The sequence below is a fragment of the Prionailurus bengalensis genome, chromosome B4 (genome assembly GCF_016509475.1).
Source record: "Prionailurus bengalensis isolate Pbe53 chromosome B4, Fcat_Pben_1.1_paternal_pri, whole genome shotgun sequence".
NCBI classification, from domain to species: domain Eukaryota; kingdom Metazoa; phylum Chordata; class Mammalia; order Carnivora; family Felidae; genus Prionailurus; species Prionailurus bengalensis.
The window spans coordinates 111733006-111745471 of record NC_057358.1 but is presented as its reverse complement, the minus strand read 5'-3'; the positions used below and the strand labels follow the sequence as shown (position 1 = coordinate 111745471).

Below are 12466 nucleotides of genomic sequence, written 5' to 3'. Positions count from 1 at the left end.
ACCTTTTGGTCTGAGGGCCCCTTTATACTCAAAATGCTAAGGACTCCACAAACGGATTTTGATTATATGAGCTATATCTGTAGATATTTACTGTATTCTTAATTAAAATTGAGAAATTTAAAAACACTGTATCAGTGCATTTAAGTTGTATCTAAGTGTTGTATTATAATAAATGTAATTGCTATAATTATTAATGAAATCTTAAGTGAAATTATGAAGAGAGAATTAGCAGTATTCTTCATTTCCTTGTATCTCTTTAAGGTCTGGCATAATTGAAGATACTCTGCTTCTGCATTTAGTGTCTTGTGTTAGCACATGTAGTGTAGTCTTTGGAAAATTCCACTACACATTCCTGAAATAGAATGCAAATTACATCTTGGTATTATTACATAGTTTTGACCTTGGGGGATCCTCCTGGGGTTCCTAGACAACACTTTTTGAGAACTGATTCTTTATACTGTTAATGTACATACTTGATGCACCATCCAAGAAATAGCCCAAATGGAGAATTTTAAGAATGGAATATTTGCCTTATGGTAGAGCACAGACTGAATTTAGATTGTGCATCTCTCTCAGGTGAATATGTTTACAGGGGAACACCTTTGGTTAAATAGATTTTTATTGTATTTATACTCCGACTTTACTGAAAGCATAGGACAGTCCTTTTGTAACTTTGATTTTTGCAATTATTTTTTCACTGCAGCTACTCTAAAAATTTGTAATGATCAGCAGCAGGAAAAGGATTTAATTTTTGGAAGTATTTTACTACCATCTGTTTCAAAATCGTTCTAAATTTATCTGTAATTTAAGGTAGAACTATATATGAAATGAAATATGGCATCAACTTGTTTCATGTTCTCTTTTGAAATATTTAGTCATGTAGTTCTAAATATGCATGTGAGATTTAAAGCTGAAAATGATATAATTGTCTCATAATTCTTTTCCCCTTAATCTCTGTTGCATTGATCTTTAAGCTTTTTTTGGTTGTATACCTTATCAGGAAGAAATATGAGCATATATTCAAAGGATGCATTTATGAATTATATATATGTAAAGCTATCTACATAATGTATGTATAATGTTTATACTTTATAATATGTATAGTTTTAAACATATGCAAAAATATAAACTGAAATGTTAAAAAGATGAAATGAGGTTTAAAATTTTGATGTTTAGTAACCATAAAATATCATTATTGATAGCCTGATTGAATATACATTATTTTATAATTTTGATTTAACCTTGATTTCCCTTGATTTGGGTCTGAGTTTGCTTTATTTCAGAACTTGGTTTTGTTTTTTGTTTTGTTTTTTTTTTAACGTTTTTTTTTTAATTTATTTTTGAGACAGAGAGAGCATGAACGAGGGAGGGGTAGAGAGAGAGGGAGACACAGAATCGGAAGCAGGCTCCAGGCTCTGAGCCATCAGCCCAGAGCCCGACGCGGGGCTCGAACTCACGGACTGCGAGATCGTGACCTGAGCTGAAGTCGGACGCTTAACCGACTGAGCCACCCAGGCGCCCCTAGAACTTGGTTTTAATGTTTCTCACAGCTGAAAAGAAACTTACAACATTTTGTAAATCCACATGTAAGAAGTGTACTCACTAATGATATCTTCACTCCCATCCACCAGTTACACAAAATTTTTTTGACATATGACTGGTAAATTCCATCTTCTTTTTAAAAATTTGTTTTTAATGTTTATTTTTTTTTTATTTTTTTTTTATTTTTGGGACAGAGAGAGACAGAGCATGAACGGGGGAGGGGCAGAGAGAGAGGGAGACACAGAATCGGAAATAGGCTCCAGGCTCTGAGCCATCAGCCCAGAGCCCGACGCGGAGCTCGAACTCACGGACCGCGAGATCGTGACCTGGCTGAAGTCGGACGCTTAACCGACTGCGCCACCCAGGCGCCCCTAGAACTTGGTTTTAATGTTTCTCACAGCTGAAAAGAAACTTACAACATTTTGTAAATCCACATGTAAGAAGTGTACTCACTAATGATATCTTCACTCCCATCCACCAGTTACACAAAATTTTTTTGACATATGACTGGTAAATTCCATCTTCTTTTTAAAAATTTGTTTTTAATGTTTATTTCTGAGAGAGAGAGAGAGACAGTACAAGTGGGGGAAGGGCAGAGAGAGAAAAGAGAGACAGACAGAATCGGAAGCAGGCTCCAGGCTTTGAGTTGTCAGCACAGAGACGAACGTGGGGCTTGAACTCATGAACAGTGAGATCATAACCTGAGCCGAAGTCAGACACTTAACTGACTGAGCCACCCAGGTGCCCCCCCGTCCATCTTCTGCTTTCAATGTATTGTTCTTACATACTATTAGAAAGTATTGCATTTTTACATTTTTAACCAATGAGATCAAACCCGTTGAAATGCTTCATTGGGAAGATAATATTTTAGCTATATTTCAAATTGGTGAAAGTGGTCAACATGGCATTTCAACTCTCATCCTGACTTGGTCTACCTGGAGTACATCTCGAGTCTTCTGGGCAGGTGGAAGGGGAAGGAGAAACTGTCCTACCACTTCTGTTTCGAACATTGTAAACCATAAATTCATTTAACTGGTTATTGTGTACAATGGTACGTGGTCATTTCTCCGGCCTGGATGTAATTCAAAGAGAGGTTTTGTTTTTGGGTTTTTTTTGTTTTTTTTTTTTTAATTTTTTTTTTCAACGTTTTTATTTATTTTTGGGACAGAGAGAGACAGAGCATGAATGGGGGAGGGGCAGAGAGAGGGGGAGACACAGAATCGGAAACAGGCTCCAGGCTCTGAGCCATCAGCCCAGAGCCCGACGCGGGGCTTGAACTCACGGACCGCGAGATCGTGACCCGGCTGAAGTCGGACGCTTAACCGACTGCGCCACCCAGGCGCCCCAAAGAGAGGTTTTAATATTTGGATGGAGAAGCCAGCACTCTTGATGGATTGTCCAGCCATCTCCTTTGGAGAACATGCTCTTGTACCTATTGATGGCTGAATCCTGCTGATGGTCCTCAGGATTTTGTTTTTTTTTTGTTTGTTTGGTTTGGTTTTGTTTTAATCTCATCATTCCTTCCATTTCACCACCACCACCAGTTGATTTTATTCTAGTCTCTGTCTTCTCTGACCTCATCTGTTCCACATACTTCTCCTGGATTAGTCTTTATTCAGCATCTTTATACTTCACATCATTTCTTTGGCTCATGCACTGTATTCTGGAACATGCTTTAATCGTTTCTAGTATCATTCATTTACTCATTCTTTTCTTCTGAATAATTTTTTTCCTGCTTTACATGTCCTAAGAGAACCACTGATTTTTCAGACTTTTCAGCTCAACCCTCAGTAAGAAAGAACTTTAAAGAGGAGTGCAGAACCTATTCATTCATGTGAATTTGTAAATACCCAATGGAAACTTTCAAGAAAAAAATGCTTACCTTTATTATACGTATATCCTTTTTATTTTATTCTGTTTCGTTTTTAAAAATGCTAGTCATAAGCCACTGAATTGATTTTAGACTCCAAACAGATTAGAACCCGCAGTCAAAACAGCACTATTTCACTGTTCTTTCTTCAACATTTTTTACCTTAAATTTTGAGTTTTGGGGGGTTCTTCCCCCCTCCATTCTTCTGTAAACTTTTTTGTGCCATAAAGCCTTTTTACTGATTTTAATCTTTCCCTGGAATACTCTTTAATCTTTCCCTGGAATGCTCTTCCTGGAATGCTTTAAAGCGATTATATGGCTAGTTCCTTTTTATCACTTGGCTCCTAGCTCAAACATCATGGACACCTCAGAGGGACCTTCTGTGTTCACACAACCAGTTACTTCCTTTCTTCATTTGATAGCATATCACCGCCCTTTGTTTTTCTTTATGGCATTTACCATATCTGAAATTGATTATTTGTTTTATTACCTGAATTCTTCATACACTGTCTGCACCTACCAATCTAAGTATGGGTTTTGTGAGGAGAGGGAGCTTGGGTCTTGTTTACTGCCATGTCCTCAGATCCTAAAATTATGCCTGGCATCTAGAGTAGATGCCCAAATAGTTGGATTGAGTAGCACTTTGCTTACCTTTTCATGTTATGGAAACCAAGTTTTGCTTGTACTCCTGTAAAATTTATACAATAAGTAAGCATGATTCGTGGGTTTTCATGTATATCTTGTCTAACATATGTAATAATTAATAGCATTAACCATTTTTCCCAGTCACTGGTCTACCTGCTTTCCAAATGTTCTCTCGTTTAATCCTCAGGACTCTGGGGTAGGTGGTGTTGACAGATTAAGAACTTGCCTTGAGGCTGAGGTTTAATCTTCCTCAGTGTCCTTATGCTTATCTTAGTGCCCTAGATTGCCTCCCTGTCCTGAGGGTGAGAATCTTCATATGCAGGGAACTTGAAATTGACGTAGTTTGCATTCTTGCCATTATGGAATGCTTTGAGTTCAGTAAGGTACTTAGAGTAAAATTAGCAAGGTATGTAAACATCATAATTAACTTACTGCTTGTCTTTGCCATCAATTCAGAATCTTTTTTTGATAAGCATTTTCTTTCTTTTCATATAGTTTGTGGAGAAGTTTCTGTTGGAGAGGAAGAAGGTGAAGGTGAAACTGGTTGGATTGAAGGAGCTGCAATCCTCTTATCAGTAGTGTGTGTGGTGTTAGTAACAGCTTTCAATGACTGGAGTAAGGAAAAACAGTTTAGAGGTTTGCAGAGTCGAATTGAACAAGAACAGAAGTTCACAGTCATCAGGGGTGGTCAGGTCATTCAGATACCTGTAGCTGACATTACTGTTGGAGATATTGCTCAGGTGAAATACGGTAAGTGAAAAAGAGCAACCCCTTTTAGGTTAGAGGTAAAGTCATTGTAATCTTGTTTACAGTGTGCATTACAGTTGCTCTTTGTTTTAGGTGATCTTCTTCCTGCTGATGGCATACTAATTCAAGGCAATGATCTTAAAATTGATGAAAGTTCATTGACTGGTGAATCTGATCATGTCAAGAAGTCTTTAGATAAGGATCCCTTACTTCTATCAGGTATGAATTGCTTTTGTATCTTTGAACTTTTTTCTCTTCCACTGTCAGCAAACAGTTTTGCCTAAGAGCCTACATGGTGAAGGATTCTGTATTCTATGTTAGCTTCTACCCTTATAATCCTTAGGGAGTTGTTTTGGGTTTTTTTTTCCTCTAAGTTGCCAGAGATATTATTATCTTATTGCCAGAGATATTAGAGGTCTTTGAATCCAGAGTCATATTTTACAAATGAGGAACATGAAAAAAAAAAAAAATCAAGAGATTTTGAGAGTCAGTGATGTTAGTTAGTGATAAAACTAAAATATAAGCCTGATGACTTCTGTTGTGTTTTCCTGTATTACATTTATTCTTAAGGCCTGTTGATGTGTAAAATTAAAGAATGATTATTTTTCATTGTTTATTTTTGGTAATGTTTATTTTTGAGAGAGAAAGAGAGAGACAGAGCATGAGCCTGGAAGAAGCAGAGAAAAAAGGAGACACAGAATCTAAACAGGCTCCAGGCTCTGAGGTGTGTCAGCACAGAGCCTGATGTGGGGCTCAAACTCGTGAACAGCGAGATCAGGACCCGAGCCGAAGTCAGACGCTCAACCGACTGAGCCACCCAGTCGCCCAGAATGATTGTATTTTTAAAGCAAATTAATGAACTGTCTATGGTGATCTATAAAGGATAGGGTTTTGTTGTGTTTTTTTTTTTTAAGGAACCGATAAAATCCTTAAAATTTGTCTAATCCGACTCCCGCATTTAACTGTCAAGGAATAAATCTGAGATAAACTATTTATTGAAGATCACATGGCTAATCAACAGTAGGCCCAGAAGTAGCACCACATGTACTAGGGAGGATTGAATTTGCACACAAGTAGGACATGTTCTGAGAATGAAGAGGATTGGTACAGGTGAGGGCACTATTTGAAATGGGGAGCTGGGTGTCAACTTGGGAGGCTCTTGTAACAGTAACTGTGATAGCCTGACCTGAGGTTAATGAGAAATGAAACAGAAGGGATGATGGGAAGATTCACAGGCGGCCTTCTAAAATGTCACGTGAGAGGAAGCAAGAGTACCACAGCTTGCCTCCAAAAGTATGCCAGTTCTTTTACGTTGGATTTCCAGGTTTTTATTCTTAATTTTCTAGTATTCTTTATAGAATTTACAAAATTGCCTGTAGGACAGTTGTTTACTTGTGTTTATTAGATCGAATTATACCAGAATTTGGAACAAGCAGAAGGTTGCCTATTTGTCGTCTATTATCATTTTCAGATGTTAGTGGAGGGCTAACATTTTATACAGTGTAAGGAGATTTCTGCTGATTTAACTGTGTAATAACTTGGCAGCTATAATTTTTCAGTTCTTTGTGAATTTTATATTTTGATTGATTGAACATGGCTTCACTGAAACCAGAGTCACTGTGACAAGAATCAGCTAAGTGAGAATCACAACTTCCAGGTGTATATTTAAATTTAACTATTACCTTTTGAAGATTGGCAAACATGTGCCTAAAAAGCTTATTGCAAAACATCCTACCACTAAAAATCAGAGTAATTACATATGTATGCATTTATAAACACCATTATAAAAGGGTAGCGTTCCCAATTACAACAGACTTAACTTCTTCAGAAATATCTTGGGATTTTGTACGTACACCTTCAAAATCCTGCTCTACCAAGAACATTCTGTTTAGCCTTTTCTTTGCATGGGTGTAGTTGTAATTCATTTCAAATAGACGGAAATATTCTTGGATATGTAAGTATGGTGTATTTAAGTATAACGTATACTCATTTTACTTATTCCTTGCTATACCTCTAAGAAACTATAATTATTAACCAAATAAAAATCCGTAGTTTTTCCAAGGAAGGGAAGCAATCAAATCATACCTTAACCACCGTAGACTGTCTGGACCATGATATTTGGCAACCTGAGATGGTATTCTTGCCATTTTGCCATATATACTGCATGGACTTTTATGTACATCCAGCTCATTTACAAAGTGCTTATTAGCTCTTCAGGTTGATGTTGTTTAACTGAACGTTGGTCCTTTTCTATTTTAACAGAGATTGCTAGTAAGCTTTATGTCGACTCAGGTCCCTAACACACCATGTGTACCACAAAAACTCTGTAAATTTTCCATGGTTAAGAAAAGACTGAAATAACTTTGCAGAGTCCCTTATCGTAATGTGGGTGGGAAAGTTTTTCTGCATTTATTTCCCTATTCCAAAAATGTAATAAAAAACATAAAATGCATTTATTTTTAAATTTATTCTCATGATGCCATCTCTCACTGCTGTTCTTGGCTTTTTAAATTTAGATTTTTAAAGGCAGTTATTCAGTTAGCCGTGGGGATATGACCAGAACAAAAACTGTTTACTTTGCCTGAGCACATTAACTGCCATCATCTGATTACCTGTGGTAAGGAGGAACAGAACATAAATAATTGAAATCTGCCAAAAGCCTGAACTGTCAGAAGAAAGAAATTGTCTTTTACATGTAGAAGTTCCTCATTAAATACTATTTCACTATCTTGAACTTCATTTCTTGTTTCCCTTGCCTTTTCACTGGCAGAGAAGCTAATAATTAGTGAAATATTCAGAGTAGAGATTTTTTTTTAAAAAGCAAGAAAAACAAAGGCCTAAAAAATTCACATTGGAGAAGTTCCCCAGTAATTAATAGACAAATATAAGTTTATAACTTCTGGAATAAGTACATATGCTTTATGACTTTATTTAACAAATAACCTCAGTGTATTGACTTGGCCTATTAGATGGTGATAGGGGCTATGGAACCTGTCCTCCACATGCTTGTAAACTAGGAGATCAAGAGGCGCCTGGGTGGCGCAGTCGGTTAAGCGTCCGACTTCAGCCAGGTCACGATCTCGCGGTCCGTGAGTTCGAGCCCCGCGTCGGGCTCTGGGCTGATGGCTCGGAGCCTGGAGCCTGTTTCCGATTCTGTGTCTCCCTCTCTCTCTGCCCCTCCCCCATTCATGCTCTGTCTCTCTCTGTCCCAAAAATAAATAAACGTTGAAAAAAAAATTAAAAAAAAAAACAAAACTAGGAGATCAAGGAAATATGTGATAACTATAAAGAAGACTGTTGAGAGTTCAGAAAAAAGAGCTGGTTTTGAAAGCTACTTAAAATTCACAAAAATATTGCAGTAGAGAGATGAGAAGTCTTTTAATTAGTAAGGAAAGATGCAGGGATGTGGATATACAAGTTGGAGAACAGTACCCTTTGGAGAGGGTTGGAGAATATGCCCTTTGTCTCCAGACAGGACTGGATTGAATCTTTGTCTTGCCACTTAATAGTTGTGTAACTTTGGGAAAATAGGAATAATAATGCCTAACATCTTGCAAGATTGTTGTAAGGGATTGTCAGAATACAGTCAGTGTTCCCATCTTTGTTCCCAGGCTTTCTATAATGGAATTTTATGTTAGAGTAGTGGATGAAAGTTTGAAAGGTTGGTTGATCTCAAGGTGAAGACCTTGGACTTAATCCAGTAGGCAATGCAGAATCAAAGGTTTTTGAGCCATGAGACAATTATGATAACATTCACATTTTAGGAAGATTAAAACTGATTTCAGGATGAACTGGAAAGACAGAGACTAGCTGGGAGGCTGTTGCAGTAATGTAAACTGGCTGGGATGAAAGCTGGCTTTAGGTACAGGTTTGGGGTTGGGTGTGGTAAATGGGACATTTGTTTTTCTCAGAGAAATGTCAATAATGATCACTGTAATAATTTTATAACTAAAAATAATGTGCATTCCTTGAACCCCCATGAATTCCAGGCAGTGTGCAAAGCACTTTACATTTATTTGTAGGCTTATTTGACTCTCATTGTTTTTTATCAACTGCAGGTACTATTATCCTCATTTTATGGATGAGGAATTGAGGTATTATAATTTGCCCAATATCACATGGCGATAAATGAGTGGTGGAGTGAGCTTTGAATTCATATAACATGGATTACAGAGTTTAAACCTTAAACATAAGAATTTAGGCTTTATTTAATATCTTATTGAGTTTATCTTGTTACATACTAGATATTAAAGACAATATGACTAAAATTTGAAATATGAAAGTGGGAGGAAAAAATCCATAACGAATTTTCTGTCATAGGTACTCATGTAATGGAAGGCTCTGGAAGAATGGTAGTTACTGCTGTAGGTGTTAATTCTCAGACTGGAATTATCTTTACCTTACTTGGAGCTGGAGGTGAAGAGGAAGAGAAGAAAGATGAAAAGAAAAAGGAAAAGAAAAGTAAGATAAGCAATTTTCTTTGAGAATCGGTATTTGGAAATAAGGGAACTGGTTATAAGGACTGGTACAAAAATTTCACTTCTCTTAGGAAGTTCTGATATGAAAAGTTATACAAAAAGTTAATTGCGCACTGTAGTGCTTTCGAGTGGAGTGGAGTCCTCTCCATTTCTCAGTTTTTCTTGTTGACTTTACAGTCGATCAGGGGCCTTTAGTGACTATGTCAGTCCCCTTTACCATAGCCAGACAAATTCACCATCTCCTTGAACACTTTCATTGGCTTTGTTCTGTTTATTCTTTAGTTTTAGCATCTTTCTATTATCTGACCAGCAAAATGAATTAAACTCTAACTTCCTATTTGGTTATATTTTCTGCAAATTCATTGATAGCTTTTGGCCTCAGTGAGCTTTTAATCTATTTCAGGTTTTCTACTCTTCACATTTCCCAGTCCATAATTAAGTAGCTGGTTTTTGGATATAAGGTGAAGACTTTACTTTGACACCTGTTACGTCTATTTTGTTACATTTAGTCCAAAGTGTTAGATAGGAAGTTTTTAGAAATTTGATCTTGACCCATTGTATCTGCTTGCTATCCCTACAAGTGATCTATCCTCAGCAAAAATTGATAACCATAGTTTATGCACAAGGATCTCACAAGTAATAACTCTGTCGTATGTAAGGAGACAGCTCAGAATTACTTAGCTGGGGGCATGTCACTTTTTTGAAAAAGCCCTCCCCAGCCTGCTTCTAAGTATCTGCTGTACTACCCTTTTCTCCCACTCCAGATTGCTCCTCTACAGGTTTTTCTCTTCAGGTTGACAGCAGTTTACTGTGGCTTAACCACTTGGATTTGTTTAATTTTACCTAAGATAGTAAGCCCATATTTCTCTCTTTCACACAAGCGCTTTGAGTTCTTCTAAAATAAAAACCTTGCTAAAACCTTGGCTTGCTGTAACTAAAACCATGTTTTTGATATTTGGATGTTTTGTTCTTTGGGTTTTGTCTTCAGTTTTGAAATTTTTAGTTCAAACAAAAGTGTATCTGAAAAGTGGTGACTGCAAATGAACGTAACAAGACCCTCCTCGTAAGTTCTCCTGTCCCCAGTCCTCATGGCAGCCCTCGCTGTACCTCCCTAGGTTTAAGGTAGACTGGAAGGCAGCTTAAATGTTGCCATTTACTGAATGCTATGTGCATTATCTCCTTAATACTCCCAGCCATATGACAGAAAGACATTGTTCTTTTTATTGATGAGTAACCTGAGGCTTAAAGAGGTTAAGTACTTACTCCAGGTCAAAGATCTAGTAAGTGGCAGATCAGACCTGCTTATTTGGCTCAAGAGTCTGTGCTCTTAACCATACACTGTACCGCATCCTAATTTATAGGAGTCTGAGGTCAGTGGACCCTGTTTGAAAAGGAAGGGAAGTTTGTATCATGACTTTGTTTATAATTCACCCCACAGTGTCTTTTCCAATAAACGCTATTTTTTCTGAGATCTTTTACCTCTGTTTTTTTTGTTAATCCAATCAAAAATATTCCCAGGAATGAACATCTAACTCATTGTGTATCATTTTTTATTCTTTTGTTTTCTTCATTTGTGTTACTCATTTGTTTTCTTCACAGAACAGGACATTTTTCTATCTGTGGACTTCAGCCCTTCTTCCATTCCCTTGACGGCTTTGGCCGTTACTCAAAAGCGGTTCAGGGTAATCTGTCTGTGTTTCCTTCCTAGTCTGGAATGTAGCCGTCTGGTATCTCTCCAGATTCAGAGCTCGTTGAAAGTAGCTAGATATTCTCTTACTGTCTCCTCATCTATCTTGAGCATCTGTTCCTTTCTATTTGTTCCACGTTTCCCAGTTTCAAGATCACTCTTCTAGATAGAAAAGTTGGAAGAAAAATTAGCCAAATGGCTCTGCCTCCTCTTGGCCATTTTCAGTATTCCACTCCCTGCTCCGAACAGTAGACTCATTCCCTTCTTGATGACTTTCTTGCTGCAGACATCATCATCTTTCTGTTCTGTCCAAATTTAAGCTAACTTGGGGAATCCCCGTCACTGGTGGCCCCACTGGCCTATTCTTTACATGCACATTCCGGGTTTACTTACTTGCATCTCCTCTGTCTTGTATACCTGGTGTTTGCTGTCCTCTTCCTCACAGCTCTCTCGTGTGCCTGTTGTCTTGATGGCATTGCTCCCTCCCCCTCTACCCCTGCTGTTTTCTACTTTCTGAGAATTATATGTGTGTTTAGTTTGAAACCTCTTGTACTATTTCTGGGTTCATTAGAGCATATAAAGGAGTAAAGTCTTACAGAGAATCCAAACAAGAATAGGTGCCCCAAAATGTATTGGGGTACTTCCGGTTGAGCCTGGGGAGTGATTGACCCAGCGGGTCATTACAGGCCAAATGCTTTCTAATCTGTACCAGCACACACCGTGGTGTAACAGTTCCGTTACACAGATGTGAACTGCCTTCGCATAATTTAGCATGGCTGCCTTTATTTCTTTTGGAAAGCTTTAATTCCCATTTTGTTCCTACAGATAAGAAACAAGATGGAGCTATTGAGAATCGCAACAAAGGTGAGTTCGCAAGGATTAAAAGTACAGTTAGCTTGTTTTCATTGTATCCAAAAATGTATCTACCGTGGACTGTATTTATCCAAAAGTAGGAGACGGGTAGCAAGGGCAATCAGTTTATGTTAACTTGGGTTATTAACACCTCTTCCTGCCAGTGCCTTAGTCATGCTGCCTTTACAATGGTAATAAGATTTTAACTGTGATTTGTGGTAGTAAACTTAGAAAAATCCAGATGTGAGGTAACTCTCAGCTTAAGCAAGTATTAAGTCAAGTATTTTAGCATTGGTTACTATATTATTGCCAGGAAAACTGTAAGAAACAAAGTATACAACTTAAATGGTTTTTTGCATTTATTTAGATTTGTAAACACACGTACGTTTCTCTATCTGTGTGGTTATACATAACATGCTCCGTTATGGTCACACGTGGGCAGGTTTTATAGTGTTTGGGATAAGTCTTATCAAACACAACACAGGGGAAGAGAAATGGTTTGGTGTTTAGTTCTTGGTTTAAGGACTATGTTTCTTCTTATGCCTCATCCCTGTTACCGGCACAACATTCTCAAGTCTGGTATGAAGACTTGCAACCTAGTGTCACTATTGTCTTATTTTCTCTGGCGTACATTTGTCTGTATGC

At 37.6% G+C, this 12466-nt stretch overlaps 1 protein-coding gene across 4 annotated transcripts in view; it reads left to right on the top strand.

Moving 5' to 3' along the window:
• The window catches only part of ATP2B1 (ATPase plasma membrane Ca2+ transporting 1), a 131935-nt gene that overhangs the window by 79995 nt on the left and 39474 nt on the right, over window positions 1-12466 (top strand). For all 4 annotated transcript variants that reach the window (XM_043562022.1, XM_043562020.1, XM_043562019.1 and 1 more), the window contains exons 4-7: window positions 4553-4807; window positions 4898-5023; window positions 9125-9265; window positions 11795-11833. In XM_043562022.1, the coding sequence (XP_043417957.1) occupies window positions 4553-4807; window positions 4898-5023; window positions 9125-9265; window positions 11795-11833 (561 nt within the window). The remainder of the gene's footprint in view (window positions 1-4552; window positions 4808-4897; window positions 5024-9124; window positions 9266-11794; window positions 11834-12466) is intronic.